Source organism: Cyprinodon variegatus, unplaced genomic scaffold, assembly GCF_000732505.1.
Source record: "Cyprinodon variegatus isolate N-32 unplaced genomic scaffold, C_variegatus-1.0 Scaffold178, whole genome shotgun sequence".
In the NCBI taxonomy this organism is placed as follows: Eukaryota; Metazoa; Chordata; class Actinopteri; order Cyprinodontiformes; family Cyprinodontidae; genus Cyprinodon; species Cyprinodon variegatus.
The window spans coordinates 1007013-1034005 of NW_015150631.1; the positions used below are offsets into that span (position 1 = coordinate 1007013).

Here is a 26993-nt window from a genome sequence, read left to right on the forward strand (position 1 = left end):
TATATATATATATATATATATATATATATATATATATATATATATATATATATATATATATATATATATATGTATAGGTGTGTACGCACTGTATATACCCCCATGCACATTTTCTTCCTTTGGCACCTTCTTCTTCTTTTTGACTATTCGAGCCGATGTGATGTGTGAATTTCACTGTGAGATCAAAAAACTCCATCAATCAATAAATACATAATATATTGTTGTACAAAAAAACATTGGTGTTGAAAGTAGAGAGTAATATGAAGTATTCATACTTAGTTTCAATGAAAACATCTAAACAGCAAAACATGTAGACCTTAATAATTTGTTAGGTTCGGATTTCTTTTTTTTAATTATTATTATTTTGTGTAAACCACAGACATTTTTTTGTTGTAAAATAATAATCAATTACATTGGTCAATTTTAATAGGAAGTTATCTTTAAGATTTGGGTCAGAACAGGCTTTGAGACATGGAAAAACTTAGCAGCTGGTTAGTCCCCTTCACCTGCAGGAGGCCCCAATGACCCCATGTTTTTAACTTTATTTTCGTGTTATTAATGATTAATACTGGGTCAATTAAAGTGTTCTGGTTGATACTTTCCATCCTACGCTAAAATAATATTAAGTTCTCAATGTATTGTCAAGAAAAACTTATATAAACATATGAAAGTCATATGTATACTAAGTAACACAGATAGATGAACGCAGATATTTACATACATTGCATGAAAAGACATAGAAACTTTAGGTCATTGCCCATTTGGAAAACTTCTCTTATACCTAAACATGGCTTACATGTTTCTAAATAATGTTCTTTACTCATCATTTCACTCATTATGTGAAATGCACAATTTGCTCCTGCAACACAACTTAAAACCCTGACAGCATGATGCCATGCTTTCACCATCAGGATGGCTTTCTCAGGTAATCCTCCTTCCTTTCCTCTACATGTTTCGTCATCATCTTCAAAAATCAACTTCTTTGTCTTTGATTGGATTTATGACTTGAAACCTAGCATTTTAAATTTCCTTCAGCTCATGTTGCTACAGTTCTGGGTTTACCGTGGATAATCATATTTCACACAAAAACCGATGGTGCTTACCATGTTTCGAACAGAGGAGTATTTGACCTGCATCTGGAAATTGTATCCAATGATGAATCAACAAGACCTGTGGTGGTCCACAAGTCTCTTCCTCATATGTTGCATATTTTCCTTTTAACATTTTAGAGATGTCACACAAATAAGCAGTGTTTTGAGGCATTGCCTTAAAATGAATCCATAGGTCAATCCTGCAGAGTCACTGAAAAAGAAATACAACCATCTCAAATATAACATGTTATAACATTAGGCGTTTTGTTAGAAATCATTTTTGAAAACTATTTTTGCACATTTTGCATTGAATCATCAGAGGGAAATTGGAATTATAAAACCATATTTTATCATAAATCAATAGATACAATTTACAATTCTTCTTTATTAATTTTGTATGAAATGTGCAATTACAAATCACTGTTCAATTTCTGTATGATCTAAATGTCAAACTGGAAATGGTAAATGTTTTTTTTTTTTTTTTTTGGTGAATCTCCTGGTCCTCCATACTAAATCAGATGTTCATTAACCTATTAGAAACTTATAGCATCAAATCATCATCATTTAGACTTTCTGAAAATGCTTAATCAGTGTATTCTGTGTGCATAAACTTATAGATCAGAAAAAAGTCAAATAAATAAGATGCTGCTCATTTCTCTGAGAGAAGATTTAGTCATGAGCTGAAAATTGAAAGCTTAGTGAAAGTTGATGTTTTTGTGACTCATATCAGACAAAATATGTATAATTCAGTCGCATCCCATTATAATATAATCTAATATTACTTTTCAGCCGTTAGCCATAATAACAATTCTGGGTAAAATGCACTAACTGCAGGTGGATAACATAAAGGAAAGTTGGTCTGTGGTGACTGAGCTGAGCTTAAAGGGATCCATTTAGACGGTTTGTCTCTAGCTGTATGTTTAAAGTATTTTGTTTGTTTGTTTGTTTGTTTGTTTATCAAGCCCTATTTAACAAACTGTATTTGGTTGTTCTTTTTCCGAAACTTTAACCTAACAGTTTTCGTTATAATCTGCGCTTCACAACAGACACCACTAGGCGGCAGTGTGGCAAATGTATAGACTAACAGCACATAGAAATGCTATTCATTTAGGAACCGACAAGGATGACTAAATTTTTGCATAACGTTTCAGATAACAGCTCGTAAATCTAAAAAGGAAACAGAGAGGAATCGGCGCACGAGCGTGTTGCTGGTGACCAAGCGCGCGCGCCTCCATTTAGCTTACCGTTTCTTCTCACCTCTCCAAACGTGTTCTAGCTGTTTTAGCTCTTTGTGTGTGTTCATACCGTGTAATTATCAACCCTACAGCTCCTTCGCGGAAGCTTCTGCCGCTCTGCTCTGCTGCATTTCGCTGTCCTTTCCATTCTGAAGGACGCGTCAGGGTTGCAGCCCGTAGATCTCCACTGTTCATGTAGGATGCAGCCCGCCGCCTGGTGACAAACCTGCGGTCAGCATCGCTTTAAGCCCACCTACCTGCTGCACCTCCTCTCTACCGCTGACTGAGGAGGTAGGGAAGCAAGGAAGGAGGAGGATGATCACTCGGAGGTGGCAGCGCAGCAAAGTTCACCGTGTTTTTCTGTGACAGTCGTGAAGAACATCCCACCCGGATCTCTTATTAACGACCTCTCCGTCTCATCTGCAGCAAGGCTTCCCGCACAGCATAGCCCTAACAGGTAAAGGTGTTCAATGATTGACTAGTGCTCCTGTTTACAAAGATTATTGCTGTCTTTACCACACATTCCTTCTTTCTCTGTCTGTTTTGCCGCTTTAAAAGTCGGTTATAAAGTAAAAACCCACCCAGTCTTCCTTTCTCCAATCTGCTGATGAATCAAACTGATATTTCCATCCTCTATCTCAAACAGGAACACGCTGCAGACTGTTGGCACCCACATGTCTGAGATCATCATATTTTAATACAAAACACTGGCACAGTTAAACGACCTTCGTCCTCTTTTTTATGCATAAAAACTGTCCTTGGTGTATTTTATTATCTCCTGCCTAGAGGAGGCGTCACTTTTCTGTCACAGCATCTCCTTTGTACACTTATTATGCTTATGATCTACTGTTTTCCCAAACAATCTATGTATTTTCTGCCTTTCATGAAGGAACCATGTATGTAGTTTGTTCATTAAAGTGCAACTGCAGCTGCAGGCAGGATCACCTATGGCAACGCTTGAGTCCAAAAGCAGTCCATGCAGTCCTAATGCAGCCATCATTGCTCAAGTTTCCTTGGTATTTGTTAGAACAGCAGCCAGTGAACCATGAAGATGTTGTTGCAGGAAGGGATGTGTATCCAATGAACCAGCATCTCAATTAAAGAACAAGACATTTGTATGCAGATGGTTTCATGCAGATTATTAAGTTGTAATTAGTTGGTCATTGAATGTTGTTTTTTTCCTAAGGTGGTTAATTGAGAGTGATAATCTGTAATTATTTGCATCATGCATGCTGGATGTTTTTTGCCCTATAAAGACTAACTGCAGAAATCTGAACGGCAAAGTTTAAATCTTGGTTTCTCTCTCTCTTTCTATATATATATATATATTTGGTAATTCTAGTGTAAACATTGTTGATTGTATCAATGTGTTTTTTACAGTGCTTCCATCGCCGCACACAGTCAGAGCCCAACAAACGTTGTTCTAAAACTAAAGCTTACATCAGTACAACAGCTACATTAAATAGTGCATCTGTTCTGCTTACCAGAAGCACACTGTAAATGCAATCAATTGCATTTTCAAACATGTTAATGGTACACTCAATGGAAATAAATCATTCAAACAGCATACATAACTATCTTAACCATACCTAATAGTATGGTGAAATACATATTGTGGTTAGGCAGTTTTGTTGGGTTTGCAAACATCATTAGGAGTTTGTGACCATTGTGGTAGACGTTATCTGTGCATATATGCTGACCTTATACAGAGTTTTCTTGTGCTCCTGAGCGTCATTCAAATGATACATTTGACAAATTGCTTATGACTTTTCGTTCCTTGGGTGCAATGTCTTCAGTGAAAAAAGAGAGGAATAATGAGGATATGGGCAAATGCATTTAATGTAGCCATTGTAGCATGCTTATCTGATATTTCATCCATAACTAGCTTTCTTGTACAGTACTTAGTGTGTCACACTGTTGCATATTTGTCTTAATGCAACATAGCCATAATAACAGTTACTCCAAACCTGCAGCAATGACCCTAAAATATTACTAGATCATGCAAAACTGTAAAGATTGCAGGAAAGAAAGTGAGTTTTACCAGAATATTAGTTCATCAGAGGAAAAACTGAAAATTAGCAGAACACTGTCATTAATCCCTGCACACACAGTGTTCTGTCTGGGTATGCATCGGCAGCGTAACAGGACCTGATGTTCCGCTATGTTCTCCTTCATTCCCTCATATTTAGACCCACACACCGCATGTTTTTCAATTCAACAGCAAACATGCTAAGATAGGATCCAGTATGACAGCAGCTTGAGTTTCTAAGTAGAGATGCATCAATCAAGTTGTGGTCAGAGCCTTTATCGTACCTCCATGGATGTTATCCACTTACTAGAGAAAAACAATCCAGCCGGTTGGTTATAATGCTCTATGCATTAATACCTATGACCCCGATCTTTTATAAGATTTCTTTTTTTTTTGTCAAACATAGTCATTTTATGAAAATACTGCATCAAAGTAAATGCTGTTATTTTTATACATTTATTTAATAGAGAAAAAGTATTTTTAAGGTACAGTTACAGATTCCTATCAATGTCAGAATAATTGCTATATATTCAGGACTAAGACTGAACAATGTTTTTAATCTGCTGCAGCCTTTGCTATGACCTGGTCTACAATTCATGCCCTCACCCCTGGAAAAATGGGAAGTGATGCAATTTGGCATTAGGACCTAGAAGCAGCCTTTTACAGCTGTGCAGCAGCAGCTGGTTTCATCCCTGTCTGGGTCATTATTAGTATCCTTGTCACAGGGGAATACGGCTCTCTTGGCGCTCATCACCAGCGCGCTGAATAGCTTCAGTTTCTACATTAAACACTAAAGAGATCAGAATCTGACAGGAATAAACACCATGCAGCCAAGCACAGCCAGGGGTTTTAGAGAAGAATGATCAGCACAAGCAGAACAGCTGATATGTTTTCACCCTCAGTATCTAAAGCAAATTGGCTCGTCACATTTTTGTCTGACTCATCCATCTAAAACCATCTTTGTTTTCAATTAATCCTGCCAGAGGAGCCAAGAAAGGCCGACTGGGGGCTGCTGTTTGGGTTGCACTAACTGCATGCTTCCTGGCTCTCAGCTCTGGAGCCCTCAGGAAGAGGCATGTAAACACTGTGACAGGTTTGTTATTATCCAATCATTTCACTCCTTTCTCTGTCAGCTGGAGTGGAAATGGAAGTGCTAATTGTTCCCAGAAAAGCTAATGCTTGGCTTGCTCTCTTTTATTATTGAAAAATATTTGTTGTGACGGCTTGTTGACGTCACTGATTGTGATTGCGAGGAGAAAACAACGCATAGAATGTTGGCTTGTCCAGAGGAAGATAAGGAGGCGAGGTGATGGGAATAGCTGGGACCAACGTTTTAGGTTCTCCTCTTGTGTTGAGAAGTAAAGATAGAGAAGGGGGAGCGACAAATGTGGGTAAAATGGAACAATGGGTCTGGGCAAAGAGGTGGGGGCAGACAGGATTGGAAAATGGTGCGATAAGAGAAACATAGAAGGATTAGAGCCTAGAAAAACTGTCAGAGGAAAGAGGAAGTGTGAGGGACCCAGTAGAGAGTGACTCTGCTAAAAGACAGTGTTCCCATTGAAGGGGGCTGTCACTCCTGTCCCCCTCCTCATTTTGCACCCACTCACATCCACGTGTGCCCACTCAATGCTGCGCACAGACATCAGGAGTACACTATGTCCATCTAACATTCAGGTTATTGCTGGACTGGAAAAACAGCCCCTCGCTTTTTTTTTTTTTTTTGAGCACATGTGAAACACTAAGACGGCTCTCATCACAGCATGAAAGTCGGGGCCTCAGTCTGCTCAAGGTCATGTGAATAATTAGACGGGAGCACTGTTGTTTCTGTGTCCCTGGGCAGGAGCCTCTCTCTCCCTCCCTCCCGACTGACCCAAAGCCTGAGCACAATGCACAGGATGCCATTCCAGTCATGTGGAGAATGGGCTGTGGTAACCATCAGCATTTGCTGCTTAAAGCTTCTCAGTTTCATAAAAAATCTGACTCTGGTATTTTTTTTTTCTGTCTTTATGATGAACACTTCCACCATCAGTAACTGATGGATTGGGGTCAGGCTGCTTAAATAAGCTTTTTCATGCTCACATGTACAGCAGATTGTAAACAACTGTATAATTTGTTTACGTTTGTTGGAGGCATTTAACATCCAAAAAGGGACAAAGCTTCTGATAAATGAAACAGAAAGTGTTATAAGGCACCATAATAATTATAACATAAATTTAGAAGTCTAATAAAAAGTTAAAGGAGTCAATTTTGTTCTCAAAGATTAAGTTGGACCCCAGCAGTCATTTACTTTGATCTGCTTCTGGAGGAAATCAAAGGAGTATCTTTTGATATGGCAGACTAACACAAACATCTACATGAAATATTGTATAGGTTACAGACTTCAATATTCAGTTTATCCGCAAATACTGTATTTTATTGTTTACAGGTCTTTGGAAGAAATCTGAACATCAAGCAGCTGCTCAGAAATTAGAACTTAGAAATGAAAACTCATTTTTCTTTCTAATTTTATTTATAATTAGTCCGAATTTTGATTAAGTGGCATGTGTGAATAATTCCCTATGCTACACACTCAAATATAAACTGTTAATCTATTTTTGAATTCATGCTTGTCATAAACAACTGAATGGATTGTGTTTCAAATTATTTGTCATAAATTCATCCTGCATTTCTGCCTGCTTCACTCTCTTTGTATCTCTCTCTGCAGCTTCCTCACTCACTTTACTTTAATCCAGGCTGCTGATTTAGGAGATTTTGGAGCCTGCAGTTGTTCCTCTGCTGGCTTTGAGTAAATTTAAACTGACTCAGTTATTCAGATTTTCATTGGAAACCTTTGGGCTGCTGTGGCAGCAGTAGAGATAATAGTAAATTGTGTTCAGGTTAGAACAGATGTCTCCCTTCATGTCTTTCTACTCTATTGGTTTTAGTTCTCGTGGTTGTTTTTTTTCTGAAATCATTACATTTAGCTGTGTTCAATTGTTTCTGATGCCTTGACAAGGCTGGAAATTGATCAATAGGATCTCAGGAAAGTCTTACAGTCATCAACAGGATGGACTTTTCTATTACACTAGGTTTACTTTCCAGTTTCTTGTTCTGTCTTTACAGCATGATACTGCCGCCACCATGTTTTTGATATGTGTGTTCAAAGTTATATTGGCATGTTGTTATATCATGCAAAACTAGAGTATATTCTTTTTATGGCTGGGTAATTGATCAATAAAATAGTCTCATTGATTGTTCTGTTTTTAACTATTTATAATTATTGACCTATATCCAATCTTCCATTGTTATCTAAAATTCTTGAGATAGTAGTTGCTAAACAAGTGTGTGACCGCTTGTACCAGCGTGAACATTGTGAAGAGTTTCAGTCTGGCTTTAGAGCTCAACATAGCACTGAAACAGCTCTGGTGAAGGTTGCTAATGATGTGCTTGTCCTGTTGGATTGACAAATAGAATTTAAGGAACAACACTAGACTGGTTTAAATCATGTCTATCTGACCAATTTCAGTTTGTTCGCATTAATAATAAATATTCCTCGTGCTCCAGGTTAACCTGTGAAGTACCACAGGGACCAGTGCTAGGACCAATTCTCTTTACTATATATATGCTCCCAGTTGGTAGAATTAATAAACAGCATGAGCTTAATTTCCACTGTTATGATGAGGATACCCAGCTATATCTGTTTATTAATCCAGATGAAGCTAACCCATCACATAGATTACAGACATATCTTGAAGGCATAAAAACCTGGATGACTCTTAACTTTCTCCTTCTGAATGCAGACAAAACAGAAGTTATAGTCTTTGGACCAGAGTATTTGAAAAATAAGCTGATTAGCCAGTCACTTCATTTGGATGGGATTAAATTGATCTCATATAATAAAGTAAAAAATCTTGGTGTTAGTTTTGATCAGGGCCTGTCAGTTAAATCCTATATCAAAGAGGTTTCTAGAATTTCCTTCTTTCATCTGCACAATGTTGCAAAAATTATAAATATCCTGTCCAGGGTTGATGCTGAGAAACTAGTCCATGTATTTGTTACTTCAAGGCTGGACTATTGCAATTTTTTACTATCAGGAAGTCCACAAACTGTAGTTAAAAGCCTTCAGCTAATCCAAAATGCTGCAGCTACAGTTCTGATGAAAACTATCCTGGCTTCTCTTCATTGGCTTCCTGTTAAATCCAGAATAGAATTTAAAGTCCCCCTTCTCACATATAAAGCATTAAATGGCCAAGCTCCATCTTATATCAGATATGATTGTTACTTATGTTCCTAACAGAGCACTTTGCTCTCAATCTGCAGGTTTACTAGTGGTTCCTAGAATTTCTAAAAGTAGAATGGGAGGCAGATCTTTTAGTTATCAGTCTCCTCTCCCGTAGAACCAACTACCAGTTTTAGTACTTGAGGCAGACACCCTGTCTACTTTTAAGGGTAGGCTTAACATTTTGTTTATAGATGTTGGATATCGGCCTGTTTTTCAGTGTAGTCCTGTTTCTCTGACTGTGACTGGCTGGATGTGGCTGGGGAAACTGGGGCCGCCTTTTACAGTTGCCTTTTTGGCTCTGCTTATTTCTGTATCTCTGCTTCTGTCTCCTTGAACCCCAGTCGGCCTCGGCAGATGGCCTATCACACTGAGCCTGGTTCTGCTGGAGGTTTGTTTCTGTTAAAAGGGAGTTTTTCCTCTCCACTGTCGCTACAAGCATGCTTAGTTTGAGGGATTGCCTTTGAGTCAAAGAGTCGATGCAATCCTTAGATAGAAAATTTTGAAACAATTTTACTGTATGATCTGGTGAACTGTAAAGTGCCTTGAGATGACATGTGTTGATAATTGGCGTTATACAAGTAAACTGAAATAAAATTGAATTATATTTTTATTGTTTGTTATGAAATATTGCCCAACAAGTATTTTTACAGCTTGAATGTTGTTGTCCTTTTAAATTAAGTTAACCTTCCAAAGGGTGTGCGTCATTTTGTCATTTTTGTTATTGTGAAAAAAGTTAATTCATCGGATTTGTTAGGCTAAAATAATGGGGACATGGTAATATGGCTTTAAAAAGCTTTTATTTTATGGCAGCATCACCCAGCCCTACTCCATTCACATGTTTACCTTGTGTCCTTTTTTGTGAACTTTCCGATAAAGGTCAGATTTCTGGAGTAGACGACTAATGGTTGTCATTAAACTGATTCTCCCACATGAACTTTGGATCTTCTGAACTTCAATGGGGACTGAATTAAGGGGTATCTGAATATAGGGGATGAATACAAACCAAACTGTCTTTATTTCCTAAACATAATAGAACACCAGTTTAAGTATTTATCTCTTTTTTTGTTCCCATAGAAATCACAGAAATGGAGCAAGTTGATGTGAGCCAAAACAAAATGGAGGAGGATGGACCAAGCCGTGGAGCGGAGGGATCGTCAGCACCTTCAGGCCAGGACGCAGGCACTGATTCAGGCGCCGGCCAACCTCCGGCGCCTCCAAGACCTCGGCGGCCCCAGAGAACTGCCAGGGTTGAGGGATCTGTAGATATTTCAGAACCTAGAGTTGAACCCAACACAGAAGTCGGTCCATTAATGAACCAGAATCAGAGCTCTCCTGACGGCGCTGTGGTAAGTCACACTAAACCGTCGCGCCCTGTTGGCGAGCACACCGGGCCAAGCATTAAGGCAGGTCCAAAGGGTCCAGGTCACCACCCGGTCAGAGCAGCCTCCATGCCCCAACCACCTGTCCCCTCCCACCTGAACCCGCATGCACAGAGAGCCCTGTCTGTGGCTGGCACTGCTGACACTCAGCCCCAGACTCTGGAGGACTTCAGGTTGGTTTCTTTATCTCTTGGTTTTCTGAGCTGACATTGATGTCTCCTAATGCTTTATTAGGCATCTCACTCCCAGATAGCTGAGACACAGTGGCCTCAGTAAACATACCACATATTTCCATACATTGAATTCAGACAAACCATGCTGCAGGATTTCTAATAAACTACTATCGGTTTGTTTTAACTTTTAGCCTATTTTTACTTTCTATATAAAGAATTTATTTGTTTACAGACTTAAACATTCTTGACTTATTAGACTGCTTTGCAATACTAATTATAAGTCTGCCAATTGCATGACAGCAACTCAATGTATGTAGGTAGAGAGGAAAATAGATTTGTGAATTGGAACGTATCAGGATGCTGCTGCTGTCTCTGAATGTTTGTTTTTTAAACACTTCTCCAATGTATAGACAAGTAAGTGGCAGTTGTGCGGAAATTATATATATACCTTTTTGTTTACATCAGAGACCAGACGAGGAACTTTAGTGGTTGGAGCTACTAGAAAGGCAGCTGCAGCCTTATTAACCAGTCATTACCTTAAAAAAAAAAATCAACACATCAAACTTTGCAGCACGAAAAGAAAAATCAGGAAACTGAGGCTAAAATGGACCCAGGCTGAAAATATTTAGCAATAACCAAATGAGAAGACTTTTACGTTGCTGAGTCCCAAATTTTATTGAAACATTCAGATTTGGTATAAAGCTTTTAAATAAAAGCTTTATAAATGAATACTGCTTCATAAGGTATATGTATTAAATAACTATGAGATATGAAAACAGGGGATTTTATTGGCACTCTCTGGGCTCCTTAGTCCCAGCCTACCTGAGTATTCTTGCTGACTTTGTCCATCCCTTTTGATCACAGTGTACGCCTCATGTAACAAAGCAGAAAATCATCTCAAACTGCTTTAATGGACACACAATGTTTTCACTGCACTCCAGTAACCTCCTAGCCTGGGTGCCATTCCGAACTTAGTCCCGCCAACAACGTTTGAGGTCGGGAAGTTCGGTCTGGCATTGCTCAGTAGTAGCACGAGTATGCTCGCACAATATCTGGCGGGCCAATCAAATTGTCAGGGCGGGCTTTATACGATGATGGACAGATGATCAACAGTAACGTAATCAACCACGTGACCAAAGCGCGCATGGGTGACAACAACAATGGCTGCCGCTGGAGAGTTTAGGTGAGTAGATTCTGCTATTAGGTCTGTTCTAGAAGATATCGACAGCAAATTGATTTTAAAAGAGGAACAGAGAAACGCGATCAAGGCTCATCTTATTCTAGGCGTGCAACTGCACGCTTTGATTTTTGTTAACAACAACTGTGCCTGGCTTAACATACGTCACGCACTCCGTTGCTCTTATTGGTTGTAGGTCTATCCAATTGAGTGCAGAGGCATTTTTTTTCCTGGTTCGTTCGAAACACGCCCCATAATCACAGCTCTATGGAGCAGTATCAGACTCATATTCTGACTAGAATTGAGTCGGACTACGTCAGGCTAGTAACCTCCATGCTCACCAAATGTCCAAGCTAATAGAAGGGATTTCTGTTGTCAGACATTAGTAAAAAAAAAAGAGGTTAATCAAAAAATAATTGATTTTTATGTTGAGATTGGTTAGGAGTTGACTTTTATTTAGGCCATAGAGCTAAAAAGGTACCTCTGCTCTGATGGGACATTATAAGCAATGAAAATTCACCCCTGGTATCCATCCAACTTTGTCACATGATAATGTAAAGGCTGAGAGGATTAGGGTTAAAAGTAATTTAGGTGTAATAAGTCCTTCCTAAAAGATTTTTGCACATGGACACAACCACTTTGCTGCACCTATAGATAAATGTTGACTGTGGCGAAGAAACATCTGCTTTTGCTATAGCATGTTGTCATTTGCTCATAGACTGGCTTGTTTCCACAGAAAACCTTCAGGTTAGGGCTGAAACAATTATTCGGATTAATCGTGATGAATTGATTGTTGAAATGATTGTCAACTAGTTTAGTAATCGATTCCATATGCAGACCCTAACACAGAGGATTAGCTGAAAAAAACAACCCACCAAGCAATTCCTATGCCAAAACTGAAAATAAAAATTAAATATTTTGCATTTAATATGAAAAATTTAGTGGCATATTTTTAGCTTCACCTGCTTTAAATCCTCCTTAAGGCAACTTTTGTTATTTGATTGCTGATTGAACAATATCAACATTTAATTGGCGTATTAATTGAGAAGTTATGAATTCTGTAGCCTAATTAGACCAAACTGAAAGCCTACGACCTGATGTAAGAATATTTTAATAGCAGGAACACATTTAAAACATCTCTTGCTATGATGAAAGAATAAAAGCAAAGGCAGGCCATGAAGGCAATGACATGTTGCGGCAGAGGTTGCTGTCTCATCCAGTCTTCCAGCTGTGACTCAGATCTGTAGGAGATGAGTGGCTGTGGGAGCTTACGTAACACCCTCTCCTGACAGGCTGCACATCATCACCTGGAACGTGGGCTCCGCCACGCCGCCCGATGACATCACCACTCTGCTGGGACTGAACGTGGGGGACGGAAACACTGACATGTACATCATAGGGTGAGTGTCCTGTGAGGGTCACAACAATGCGTTCCACAATTTCATATTGGCTTGTCCTCTGCTGGGAAAAACTTTTTTTATTTTAGCTTTCAACTTTATTTTTCACAGTTAAACATTTCAGATAATTGTTTGATAAATAACTCCCCTCATAAAAGCCAATAACTGGGCTCTGACAACTGACAACTAGAGAGCTTGTGATAACAGACATCAATTTTACATCAGTATTTTACTTCATTGAAATATTTTGAACCATTGTTTTTGTAGAAAATTATTTTAAAAACATATTATTTTGAAGAATGACTCGATTTTTTTAAAGACAGAGTTCATGCTTTGACTAGACACTCTTTTACAATAAAAGCTGATTCACAGCAGTGTAGACCTAGCTGGTAATGAAGTGTCGGGTTTAGATTTAAATGTGATCTCAATAAAAATTGTTGTGGGTTTATTTATATTTTTTGTTTATCATTGTCTCTCCAAGGCTGCAGGAAGTGAACTCCATGATTAACAAAAGACTCAAAGATGTCCTTTTCACAGACCAGTGGAGCGAGGTCTGCATGGAGAGACTGAGCCCCTTTGGTTATGTGCTGGTAAGCAATGGTTTCTTTGCTGTTGTGAATAATAATAATTTCAAAATAAACAGGTAAAAGGCTCATCTTTGTGCACACTACATATCGACAGGGTTTATCTCTTCTTTTTGTGTTCATAGCAACAGGGACAGGGTGATGATTTATAATAGACATGTATGTCAGCTGGTTCGTTGTCCTGTGCTTTCTACCTTTGTAGCCTAATAGCTTATACACTGAGGGCTACATACAAATTTTAATAATACTGAGATATATTAAAGTATATCTGCTATCAGAAACATCTTTATAAAGCATTTGCATGAGGAAATGTGTATTGGTTTTGTCACACAAAAGCACACGTTGCAGCTGTGGTAGGCACTACAACGACTGCTTCTGCAGTAAAGCGTGCAACAGTCGACATGTTGAGCCAGAGTGTGTGTGAGTGAGCTGTCAAGCAAAGGAGTGTTGGACAAATGTCTCCCAGGGTGGTGTTTTATTTTTGGATCATGTTGTCAGTGTGGACTGGCCTGTGACAGTGAAACTGATGCCATCCCCCAGCTGTTTCTTGGCCTGCTATATTAGCTTAAGCTTCTTCTAAAGTAGTCTTTGTTTACTTCCTGTGAGACAGTAGGTCAGGGCCTTTACGACACAGGATGTTTACGACACAATGTTCTATAATAGGAAGTTCCAATGCTTTGCAAAAGTAATATTACCACTTAGAAGATGTTCCCTATCTTGTCATGTTACAAGCCAGAGCTTAAATATATTACATTCAGGTTTTTATTTTTGATAGAACAGGGCTCTGTAATTCTACATACTAAAGAGGTGATTCATCAGTTTGATTCAGAAGCAGAGACGCATCTAAAAAGATGCAGGACGGTGGACCTTCAGATACACCAACACAACGGAACCTATAATTAGGAAGGTGAAGAAAAGGACATATTGGGTTTACTTTGAATCTTTTTTACTATAAAAAATTGAAAGTTGGCTGCATATAAGCCATGAGGCTATTTGATTCAATGTCTTGTAGAACGGTCATTCACTGGAACTCTGCATTAATATTTGCACTTGCAGTGAAAAACCAAATGTATCTAGATTCAGTGCTTTAATCAGACTGGATGAAGAGCACCTCAATATCAGATTTTAAGTCTGAAATGCAGGTTTGTCGGCCATTCTAACACAGGAAACTGCTTTGAGCTCAACCATTACACTATACCTTAGGTTGTTTGTGTAGGGTTGTTGTCATGCTGGGAGGCGAACCTCCGCCCAGGTTTAAAGTATTTTGCTGCTTCTAATAAACAGGTGTCAAACTCCAGTCCTCTGTGTGCAGCTCTGCCAATCGGCCACTAACTGCATTAACACAACCATGACAGGACGGTTTTATTTATTGGGGATTCACCACAACATTTCTGCTGATTGTCACTATCATCTCTAACATCAGCATGAAACAATCCAGCAGATTTGGTACAGCTAGTATTTTGGTTTGCAGGGTTTCTACAGCTATTCCAAATCAGCAAGCTGAAATCAAAGTTGGTCGCCCATTCAGTTGGCCTGATACTCTTATGCAACAACATTGTTCCAATAGGCTGTTGGCATGCAGGCATAGAGGGGTTGGTCACGTGGGGATCTATGCCTGTGAGGGATTTCAGTCCGGGTGTGATTGTGCTTCTTCAGACTGTGGTTTGGGGGTGGGGATCTGTAAACGACTTGACAGAGGGTGAGGGAAGGATGAACATGTGTACATGATGGGAATGAGGGAAAAAAAAAAAAGAGTTGACTTGTCAGGTTTTTTTCTGCATTTAACCCTGCTAAAAGGCCTCCAGTCTTGTTATATGTCAGGGAAATGCAATTGTCAAGACGAGCAAACTGTAATGCAGAACAAGGAACGAAAGGAGGTCAGAGAATAAAAAGTGTTAACGTTATAGTTTTTTTCTTCCAGGTTTGGAGAAACTGTGTGTTGTTTATTTGTCTGTATTCAATGAATTCATCAGAGCAGGGCTAAAGAAGCTTTAGGAAGGGTCATGATATTTCGCATTCATTCAATGTGCTTTTGTGTAACTCATGCAAAATAGTTCCTCATATCTCTCTTGTCTCTCCATACCTCTACCCTGATCAAGCTTTACATTTCTGTCCCTCAGGTGACATCCCAGCGAATGCAGGGCCTGTTACTGCTGGTTTTTGCCAAATACTTCCATCTGCCTTTCCTCCGTGGAGTCCAGACGGAGACCACCCGCACAGGGCTGGGGGGTTACTGGGTAATATGGCCACTTACATGCTTAGTTCTGCTAGAATTGCCAGGGCTAATGCATTAGTAGCTTAGACTCACTGGGCCTAGGCAGGAAAGAGCGGATCTTATCAGTTCTTCTAATTTGTTTATCAAATTCAGCTTTGTTCAGTTAAACAGCCTAGAGAGGAGGACGTTTGGATTTAACTGACAGGCTCTCTTTTAACATTAATGGCCAAACTGAACCGGTGGTGTAACCTTATATCCACCTTATGAGACAATATTAATTCAGAAACTGGTTCATGAGAATAAAATAATTGTGTTGTGCAATTTTCAAAAGACGTTTTTTTAATCTACAAAAGAAGAGAAGCAAATGCAATGCTAACTAGTAATTTGAAGTATACAACTTAATAGTCAGAGTCTGTATTATTATTATTGCTGTTCTTTATCTAACTTATAATGTTAAAAATGTGGTTTTATTTCATGAAATTTTACAACTTGTTCTGTGGAAACATTTTTAGTGTTTGAATACAAAGAATTTAGCCCCCAAAAACACAGATTTATATTAACATTTTGACTATTGAGTCGACGTTATAAGTAAATTTCTCCTTAATCAACCAAGTTAATCCCTGAACACAACATCCCTCTAGTTCACTAGCTTGTGAACTGAAAATAAGGGTGCTTGTTTTAGAGTAGTGCCTAATATCTTCAGAGGATAATTGGCTACCTCCATCGTTTATTCTGATTTCACTGTTACCTGCTGCAGTTGTTTTTTTTTTTTTTTTTATTCTTGAAGGCACTAAATAATTTCTTTCTAAAGAAAAGATCAATGTGAAAAATAACTTTAGTGTAAAAGTAAAATTAACCTAAGCACCACCAGGGGTACTTGTACCACGGCTTGAGTACCTTCGTTATTATTATAGACTTTTTGATCACTTTCTTTCAGTATTTGCCAAGAAAGTCACATTTTCTACTGAACAATGTTTTAGGAAGTCAGATAAGTAGCAGCAGATAATCCACTCACTCATTTTGTCCCCCCGTGTGTACTATTCATTAAATATTTATACCGTCTTCTCTTTAATGAGAGCACTTCCTGTTTTGCTGTGGAGCATACCAGCAAATAAAGTCAATACATGCCATGCCGCCTATTGTTCTTGGATTTGTTTTCTACAATTACTGATGAAAATCACTCACATATCCTGCTATCACAGTTCTACCCAAAGGAATACAATAGAAAAGATTAATACAATCATTTAGCATATTGAGTGCTAATTAAAGTGTTAGAAGCCTTCAGTTTAGTCAATTTTAAAAAACTTCTGCCTTCTGCTATGTTCATGCTGCAGGGCAATAAAGGTGGTGTTAGTGCCCGAATGATGGTGTTTGGCCACAGCATCTGCTTTCTGAACTGTCACCTCCCTGCTCACATGGAAAACCACGACGAGCGCATGGAGGACTTTGAGAGCATCTTGCAGCAGCAGCAGTTTGAGGGCCAGACAGCCACTGGTGTTCTGGATCATGAGTAAGTCTCTGCACTTTCATGCACACATGCAAACAGCCATTTCTGTCTTAAGGACGCCAAACAAGACAGCACAGTAAACAATGAGCCAACAACTCACTGTTGAAGTTCTGGTAATAGTATATATATATATATATATATATATATATATATAAAACTAAAGAAACTGAACAACTATTAAGTACGTGATTTAGTTTCGTTTATTATATTATATTTTATTATTAACAAAACTTATTTATTCAGAACTCATTTATGTAACAACCGAAATAATGAATAAAAATGAACAGAAAGAAGTAAAAGTCCCACTATCTGTCCCCATTTATAAAAATACAATAGGTCTTGCTGCTTTGTCATCCTTAGTTATATCAGGTAAGTCTAATCTAGCTTTTATTTTTGACTGAACTGCACTGAACCCATAAAATAAAACAATCAGAGAGCAGGTTTGGATGCTGCACGCACACTATCATGTAGTGCAATATAAAAAATAAGAAAAACAAAAGTTTCAATAAAAAAAAACAACTAATTAAAAGGATTCATACTGAATATGTAATGGGTTAAATTCTTATCCTCCATTGCAGTCGCTGCCCTGGATGCCCAACCCCTGTACTTTGTTCATCTAGATATTTGGCCAGAGTGCACATCTAGAGAATCATTTCTGAAACAATTTAAAAAAACAAGCACAGATAAAACAAGGAATAAAGAGAGTGAATAAAACGAGTATAATAAAAAAAATATATATTTCTCAGCTCATTAAAATTTATTTGACTTATTAAATCTGTATCCTTACCTCCTTTCCTGAAGGACTTTATTAACATCACCGCCACAAAATGATCAGACAAAAAAATATCACTTGACATCTTTTGAAAAAAAAAAAAGAACAGTAGGCTCTGTTTTCTGTCCGTTTAATCTTTATAATTATAGAACACCGCAGCTTTCATTTTAGGGACAGAGCCTTTGTGACCTAGCAGACTGTTAGTTTCCAAAAAATAATTACCTTACAATAATGCAAATACAGCGGACATCATAGGAGCGTGGTGGACAACACGCTCAGGTTTTTAGCCTTTCTGCCAGCTGTGACTGCAAACACAGAGACGACCAGTAGGTGCAGATGGATTAGTTTTTCCCCTCGTCGTCCACAAACAGCTTATTTACCTCAAGTGTTGTTTATTCCTGAGATTTTCAGACTGGCAGAGACTTTTTTAACATTTTACTTCAATCGAACATTGGATGGTGTGTGTGTGAGGTGGTGGTGGTGGTGGTGGTGGGGGGGGGGAGTGCTATGCTGGGGCGTTGGTATGTTGTTAGCCCATATGATCAAATAATTGGTGACATCTGATGATTGTGCTTAAATTTTATTTCTATATTTGACTAATTTTTCCTTTTTATTGGCAAACAACTGTTCAAAAGAATGTGGATAGAAGGCAACGTATTCTAGGCTCCACCCTCTGCCTCTGCACACAGTGAACAGGCAATTGTTGTGCATGTCATAGAGGCAAACATAACAAGGTGCCTGGGGTACATTCCTCTAATGAAATACATTAAAATGGAACTTTAATACATCCTATTAAGTATCAAAGGGCTTTTGGGGAAGAAAATAATCAAATAGAAAAATAATAACTTCACCAAAAGGGTCTCCCCTGAGCAAATGTCTGAGCTTATAAGGTTTATTTCCTAAGGCCTTGTATTACTTACTGTGTTTTACTCCTGAATATCTCACTATCTATCTGTTGTTTTTTATTTTTTCATCATTATCTGGTTGTAGTTTATTCGCTGATAGCTTGTGTGATGCCCGTGGGTTTATTTCATATTGTTCAGGGTTCTCACCTTCGTAATTCAACATAGCGTAATGTGTTTTAGTGTAGGAAAACAAGCTGTTTAACACCAAATATACTTGTCACAATATTCAGACAGGTGTATTTGACTAAGGTCAAGTTAGGTTGGTTCATCTCACATGCCTGCGGACTCCAGACTTCACCCCAACTCACATCAACTGTTTTTTCTTGTGGATTCATCCTTAGACTGACCACAACTAGCACAGGCTGACACAGACTTTCCCTGAATATGTGGTAAAAATTGGGCAAAAAAGTAATGTGTCTCCTGCTTAACAAACTCCAAATTTACATATCAACCTAATATTTTTGTAGGCCTTTTTGCTTGAATTACTCCATCCATGCAGCATGGAATTGATCAGCTTGTAGCTCTGCTGGCATGAAATGGAAGTCCAAACCTGGTATTGGTGTTTTTGGCAGTGTGGTCAGCTGAAAAGTCTTGGTGGAATATCATATCAACCCCACCCTGGATACTCCAGTGTCATGTATCTTAAAGCTTTGGTTAGAGCTGCAGCTTATTTCATGAATCAACCTGAAGCTCTTAGGCTAATAGGCTCAGCTTTAGAAACCTGGCAAGGCTTCAGTTATTGCTTTTTGTCCGTCTCCTTTTTCTAGCATGCGTGATCATTCCACAAAAAATTCCATTAAAATCGTGTTGCAGCACTAAGTGAATTGCCGATTTCTTTATCAGTTACCTTTCTGTGGCTTTCCCTTATCATAGAGCTGGTCAGTGACTGGCTGGCCAGTTTGGGATTCAGCCACTGTCTTGGGCTTTGAAAGAGTTGCAGAAACTTGACTGTCCAACAGCGGGCAAACCTTAATCCTCCTGACACAATGGATATGTTTATTTATATAGACCCAATTAATGACACATGTTTAATATAAAGCATGGAAACTTGTTTCCCAGTGTCCAAAGTTATTATCATGGTTTATGACACAAGACTGAGATGCTCCTACACATGTTTTCTATCACCATCTTCAACCACAGACTCTTTTCTGATTATTTTTTAATGATTGATTCTCATCAAATCTGTTTTTTTTTTTTTTTTAAGTCTTGTGTTCTGGTTTGGAGATCTCAATTTCCGCATTGAAGACCTGGAAATCCAAGCTGTAAAATCAGCCATAGACAACAACAAGTTCCCCATGTTGTGGGAGAAGGATCAGGTAAAACAGAAAAATGTTTGTTTTTGTGTTTTACTACAGGACAGCAGCTGTTCCTTAAAAGCGTTACATAAAACATGTGGTTTCTCTTTGTTTTGGGTTATGTTTTATTTTATGTATTTACAATCATAACCGTTTTGTTTAAGATGCTGAATCGAATTAAAATTAATCTTCATCTAATCCTTAGTTTGAATTTAATTAGCTTTTTTTGCCACTAGAGGGCAACAGAGAGTGTCTTTAATGTTTCTTAATGAAACAGTCTGCCCTTTTTTTTATTGTAATTTTCTGCAGCTAAACATGGCCAAAGACAGTGAGACGGTATTGGAAGGATTTCACGAGGGGCCGTTGAAATTTCCCCCCACCTACAAGTTTGATGTTGGAACAAACACATATGATACAAGGTGGGTGAAGCCAGGAGTGCCATTTCAAATTCTAGGCCACTGATCAGAGATCACAGAACAAGGCTAAAGAGCACTCTGCTCTCTGAAAGGTCCTCACCACCCTGAGGGGATTGTGAAAATGCTTTTCTTTCCCTACATGCTTTGTTTTAAAACTGTCTTTTTTTTCTTCTTTCACCTTTGTTTTAAAATTACCCCAGTGGGAAGAAGCGTAAACCAGCTTGGACTGACCGGATCTTGTGGCGCCTTAGGGCCACAGCGCCAGCTGCTCAAAATGTGGGGAAGCGTGGTTCGATTTCAGGACTGACCAGCGGGATCAAAGTGACACAGCATTGCTACCGAAGCCACATGGAGTACACCGTCAGCGACCATAAACCAGTGTCGTCCATCTTTACCCTGCAGGTGGGACACACCGGGAAGCATCATAAAGTTGCTGTCATCCGTGAGGCTCCACTTAAATGAGAGAATACCTGAAAACTATTAACAGGACTAAGTATGGCATAAGTCGTTTTAAAATCTGCATATTCAATTTAATTTCAGGCCCATAGTCAAGATTTGATTTCACTGACTGTTAAGGTATATTTTATGACAGGTTTTTCAGATGGTAAAATAGCTGTAACACAGAAACAGTACTAGAGAGTTGTGACCTAAGACTAGTTAAAGTACCCAAACATTGCTAATCTACCAATGAAGCCTTAGAATAACAGAAACTGTTTGAGCAGCTTTTCTCCTCTCATTTTCCATCCATAGCTACTGTTTTTGGCAAGAATCTTTTTCCTAAAGCTTTACTGCGAGTCTAGGATGCATCTAATTCAAGCTCCTCTTTCTTAAAAAAAAAAAAGGAATAGGATTGCATGATATGAGGAAGACATTAAACTGTTAAATCTTTTCAGTTCCCATACAGGGTGGACATTGCTTTGGTCACTCTGATAGTAGAGGATGAGTGGAACAGTGTTGAAGATGCGAAGGTGATATTCAAAGTGGTGCCCAACTTCTCTCGCAGCTCATGGGACTGGATCGGATTGTACAAGGTAACCTGCACTGTTGCTTCCCTCACAGAAGGCATTGTGTGGAGAACAAACACATCTATAAGCGTCGTTCTTGGCGTTACTACTTTGGGTGCATTAGTTACCTGGTGTGATGTTGCTGTCACACCAACAGGTGGGTTTCAAGCACCATAAAGATTACGTTGGATATGTGTGGGCAAAGCAGGATGAGTCTGATTTTCTCCGACAGGAACATGAGGTAATCTAGATGCACGCTGGATGTTCCTCACAGATAATTTTTCTGTCACATTCGATAAATGACTGATTATCTTTCCAGGTAACCTTTACAGAGGAGGAATTACCCAAAAGCTCAGGGGACTTTATCTTGGGTTACTATAGCAACAACATGAGCACCATTGTAGGTGTAACAGAGCCATTTCAGGTAATCATTCGCATGGCGTTTTTTTTGGTTGTAATAAAAGGCTTTCATCCTGCAGCGTTTTCCAACTCCCTTTCATTTCTCCTCAGATCCAGCTACCCACTGTCGACCACGAGAGCTCTTCAGACAGCTCTGAGTTCAGCTCAGAAGACGATAGCACCATTGTCATGAAGATGAGGTCACGCAGTCCAAGTCCACATAAGGGCAAACGCTGCGGGCACCGGAGCGGCAGCCGCAGTCACTCTGGGAGTCGCTCCAGCAGCCCCGCAGAGTCCAAGGTGAAGGCACTCAGCATTACCGACGGGGCCGCTGCAGGGAGCGGGTCTGTTGGACGCCCAGCAGAGGGCAGCAGTAACCAGCCGTCTGATTCCGGGAAAACAGACAAAAAAGCGAAGGATTCAGGAATGTGAGGGTGTTTTTACAGATTACATAACCAACTGTTGTGTCTTTATTTCATACATTCAGCGCTCTGTATGTTTTCTCTGCAGAAAATATACAGTTTATATTGCCATCTTTTTCAGGAATAGTCATCTGGTTTGTCAGATGGTTCTACTTGGCCTTGAGTAATTCTATTAAGCTGTGCACTTGGCATGTTTTATTTATTTTCTAAACCTTTCACTCTGTCAGTGTTTTCTCTACCTTTGTCCGTTCTCAGGTGTAGACAGTACAGGAAGCTGACAACCTGCTTTAAGATTTACTCGCAGATCACAGTTCTAAAGCAATCAGTCATCACTATCACAGCAGTATTTGATGTATCAAGAAGTTGGCTCTGAGTAGTGAAAATAAACAAGGTGACATTTATGTATTCTGGAACAGGTAGGCCTGATAGAAGTGAATTCAAACTGTGTACAGTGTCTTACCAAAGTATTTTTTTACTCCTAAAAATTGTAAACATTTTATCACATTACGACATTAAATTATGGGATTCTATGGGATTATGGGATTCTACCTTTGCAAAGTAGTCCTTATTAGTGTTTTTACAAATCCAAATTTTAATCACACTAAAAAAAAAACATTTTAATAAACAGCTTTTTCAACGCAATGCAACAGATGAAAGTCTTCTTGCACATGTAGATGCTAAATACTTTGTCAATTCTTTCCAAAAATCGAGCTCTGTCAAAACATGTCAAGTCTCGGCATAGAGTCTAAACATGCAGTCAGAATTTGGATGCAGACATGAATACGATTCAAACATAAATCACAGATGCAGACCTTCAGGAATAAAGCCAGCAGTGTAGGACAACAGGAGTTTTGATGCACCTGAGGGTTTAAACAGTGCTATATAAACTGATCCAAACATCTTTAGCTTTATCCCCGACTGTCTGCTCTATTCCTTGGTCTTTAATGATACTTACAGATATTTACTGTTCTATAATACACATTTGAGACTATGACTTTACCTCCACCTCGCAATCATTAGGGATGTCTGTCACATAAAATTCCAGTAAAATACACTAAAATACTTTTGCAAGGCACTGCATTAACTCCTTGCCAGTCTGAAGAGGGTCATTCAGGTGTGGGAATGAAAAACCAGGTACAGGACTCAGTTTCAACCTTTGCATTTCTATTTCAAGGACATAGATGGGAATCAATTGCTTAGTTAAATGAACAAATGAAGGGAAACAAGGCTGGCTTTTTACTTTCTGGACCTCAATTGTCCACCTCTGCTCATGTTACCCGTTACTGTGCAGCGGAAGCTGTATAACTTGGCTTGCCATGCAGATAATCCCCTGCTTTGATCAGTCAAGGTTCATTAAGATATTGCACAATTATGCAGGGAGCCGTTTATAAGAAATGTGCATTTCCTAGGTGCGTTAAGAACAGAGAAGAACCAAAGTGAGTCTGGAGCAAAGGTTCTGGAAGCCCTCAGATGCACAACATGTGCTAGTCTGAGGAGTAAGAAGTGAGCACCAGAAGTGAGCACCTTTAAATAGTGTGGGTGGTGGTGTCGGCTGTCGCAGCACAGCTGCCTCGCCAGAACTGGTTGAGTAACTCTCGGCTGGGCCTGCACTACCAAGTCACAACAATATCTGAGCTGATCCTGTGTGACTTTTTTTTTTCCCTGGACACAACCTCCTCATATAATTAGTTTTTTTGGGTTTGTTTTTAAGTCTGTATTAAAAAACAAAACACAACAACATTTAAATCAGGACGATTCCCAAAGTTTATGTTAATGTATTTAGCAGACGCATTTATCCAAAGCGACTTACAAATTAGGCCTAATGACCCACACTGGGGGGGGGGTTAGGGTTAGGGGTCTGAAAGGAAGATTTTTTCAGAAATCATTGTTATGTGAACCCTGTAATGTAAAGTAGGCCAAATTAAACTAAATCAAGTAAATAGATATATCAATAAATGTAAATGTCACAAAAAACTATTTAATGACCCATGTAATATAAATACTAATTTCCTATTAAAAATTGCATATTTGAATCATTATTTAATTATAAAATAATCTTCAAAATATAAAATGCACAAATAATTGATATAGTTATATATTAAAATACAAAAATCAAGCAATTAATTATATTTTTAAGTCATTTAAAAATACTTTTTTTTGTTGTATGTACTGTATAAAGTTAATAAACATTTTTTAGGGGTTTTTGCCAGTCTCGTGCACTACTATTTTTGGGGTCACAGGCTGAAATTTTGGGAGCCCTCCTGATTCAAATCATTTTCAAATCATCAGTTTTTGGCTCAGACTATAAAGTTTAATTTGGATCAATTCACTGAAGTGGGCATGAAATTTCAAGGATTAATCTGCTAGAGAATCTCATTGTACTTTTAGGTCTCATCATTTAACACCACAGTGGGAGTACAAAGGATGAAATGACTTAATGCTTTATTTTATTAAAAAATTTCTGTATTTCTCAGATCTGTCTCCCATTGATGGTATCATTAAGACGATAACAGTAGTCTCAGTCGTGGTGTTTCATAGTTACTGTGATCTCTGATGCACCGTTATAGACGTGTAACTTTGAGGCTGTTAGAGTAGGACCGTGCCGTGGCCGTAACTTCTGTATGTCCATAGTTAGCTGTCTATGTATGTGTTCTTCTGAAAGCGTGTGTGTGTGTGTGTGTGTTTTAAATGATGGATGGATGAGTTACAGAAGCGGTGAATGGGACCAGGGCTGTACCTGCATGGTTTGCTGCTGGACATACTGTACATTCCGGTACTGTTGTTTTTTTTGTGCCGTAAAGTGCTGTTTTTGACTCCTCTTTGTCATATATTTGTGACTGTGAAAATTCTTAGAAGAAATGTGGTGAGGACAGGATACATTTCTGACTTCAATATTAGATGTAAGTTTAAGAAATAACGAGTAGATATCCTCAGAAAAAATAAGGAAATGAATCTTTCATGTATTTTCCAGATTTTTGAAACTGATTAAAAAAACAACTTACTTGACATTTGTTTGACATGAAAAATGATTGTCCAGGTTTAGATAATTTAGATATGTTCAGTAGTGCATTCATGATTTGTGACTATTGTGAAATGTCTGCTGAATCTTACCTGTTTGGTAATTGTGTAGATTGAATATAGAAAATATGAAGTATGTGAAGAAAAATCATAGTTATAAATATATATAAGAGACAATCTATATCATAAAGATTATTTTACTTAAATTATGTATTTATTTTCTTATGTAACTTTTAAATGAGCCTAAATTCTGCTGGCCAGTGACAGAGCTTTATTTCAGGGCAAATATTCAAATTATATCAGAGATTATTTGTTTCTTTTTCTAATAAAAGGATTTAATTGTTTCTATATTAGTAAATGAAAACTCCATTGTCATGAGTGTACATGGTTTAATCTACACGTGGTTTAATAATTGATAAAGTAATATGAAGTAAATGATTATAACTTATGTTGATGATCTATAAAGTAGCTTTTTCTCTGTTCAAGTCTGGGCTCAAAGCATTTAGTAGATTGTTTATGGTTTTCTTGCTTTGTTCTCTAACCCCTATCTAGTCCAACACTGTTCAAAGGAATAAAGTGTGATATTTTAAGTTGTCCTGTGTGTTTATTGCTTTTCTACTTTTTTTCTTACCTTTTTTAATGTTACAACCACATCTTTTTCTGTATTTAATTTGATTTTAATTTGAATATTCTTTAGCACCCTTCAGTATAATACAGGGCAACTTAGCTCTCTCAGGTGTCGCTTATCTAAATGTACTAGATAAGAAATAAAGCAGAAGGGTTAAGTAACAGAAAAAATATCCCATGCTTTGAATAGATCAGTGTTCAATTTATTTTTCTAAAAAGGATAGCGTATGGCATAACTGCAAACTTAGCAATGTGTTTCCATCTTGCCATAAACTGACAAGCTAAGCAAGAGGAACATTGATCTGAGAAGCAGTCATGAGGACCTTAATAACACAGGAGGAGGAATCTGCTGACTGAACAGTTAGATGTGAGCTTGAGAAGTATTTTTATATGAATACGCAGAAAGAAGGCCTTGGTTTAAAGACAGTCACAGGAACGTCTGATTGAAGTTTAGGGTAGAATATGTGTTTTGGCCTGTAGAGGAAAACTAATGCTGAAAAAGTCACCCCGACAGTGAAACACAGTGATGGCATGCCTCATGATGTGAACATTTTGTAGTTGTGCCGTGGCAAAATGTGAAAAGGTTCAAGAGGTGTCAGTGCCTCTGCAATACCTTTTATTTTTTATTGCGGTGTAATGTTATTTCAGTTTTCATGATTAATTATAATTCCACTGCATGACTTTAACAGGTGTGTCTGTAGAGATTACAAAGCAAAAAAAATAAAATAGAAAAGCCAAAAACAATGACTCAGCATGAGCATGCATTTAAAGAAACAAGAGCAAAAGCCGTTATATAAATTAAAACCCTGAATCCTACACAGGGAATTTGAACTCCTTCTAATTTGTAGTTTTTGTTCTAAACCATTTGATCAAAAACAGGTCAATGTAATGTTATAGTGTAAATCAACATCTTTCTTTCAAAGTCCAGAATTATAGCTAAATTTAGAGTAGACAAATATCTAGAATGTTTTTTTGGGCAGGTCATTAGGTTATTGACCTATGTTTAGACTGAATAAATATGCATGTAGAAATGTGTTGAAGTGTATTATAATGATGCTACTGAATGTAACACTAAGTACGTCTTGCA

The 26993-nt window shown here is 38.2% G+C and overlaps 1 protein-coding gene across 1 annotated transcript; it reads left to right on the forward strand.

The window, feature by feature from the left end:
• Window positions 1-2486: 2486 nt before the first annotated feature.
• On the forward strand, window positions 2487-24094 carry LOC107087273 (phosphatidylinositol 4,5-bisphosphate 5-phosphatase A-like). Its single transcript, XM_015378758.1, has 14 exons — window positions 2487-2617; window positions 2696-2783; window positions 9691-10168; window positions 12638-12745; window positions 13224-13332; window positions 15447-15563; window positions 16876-17051; window positions 19930-20041; window positions 20330-20439; window positions 20637-20838; window positions 21330-21467; window positions 21598-21681; window positions 21760-21864; window positions 21951-24094. Exons 3-14 carry the CDS (start codon window positions 9702-9704, stop codon window positions 22269-22271), a joined length of 2049 nt encoding a protein of 682 aa, XP_015234244.1. The 5' UTR covers window positions 2487-2617; window positions 2696-2783; window positions 9691-9701; the 3' UTR covers window positions 22272-24094.
• Window positions 24095-26993: the final 2899 nt, after the last annotated feature.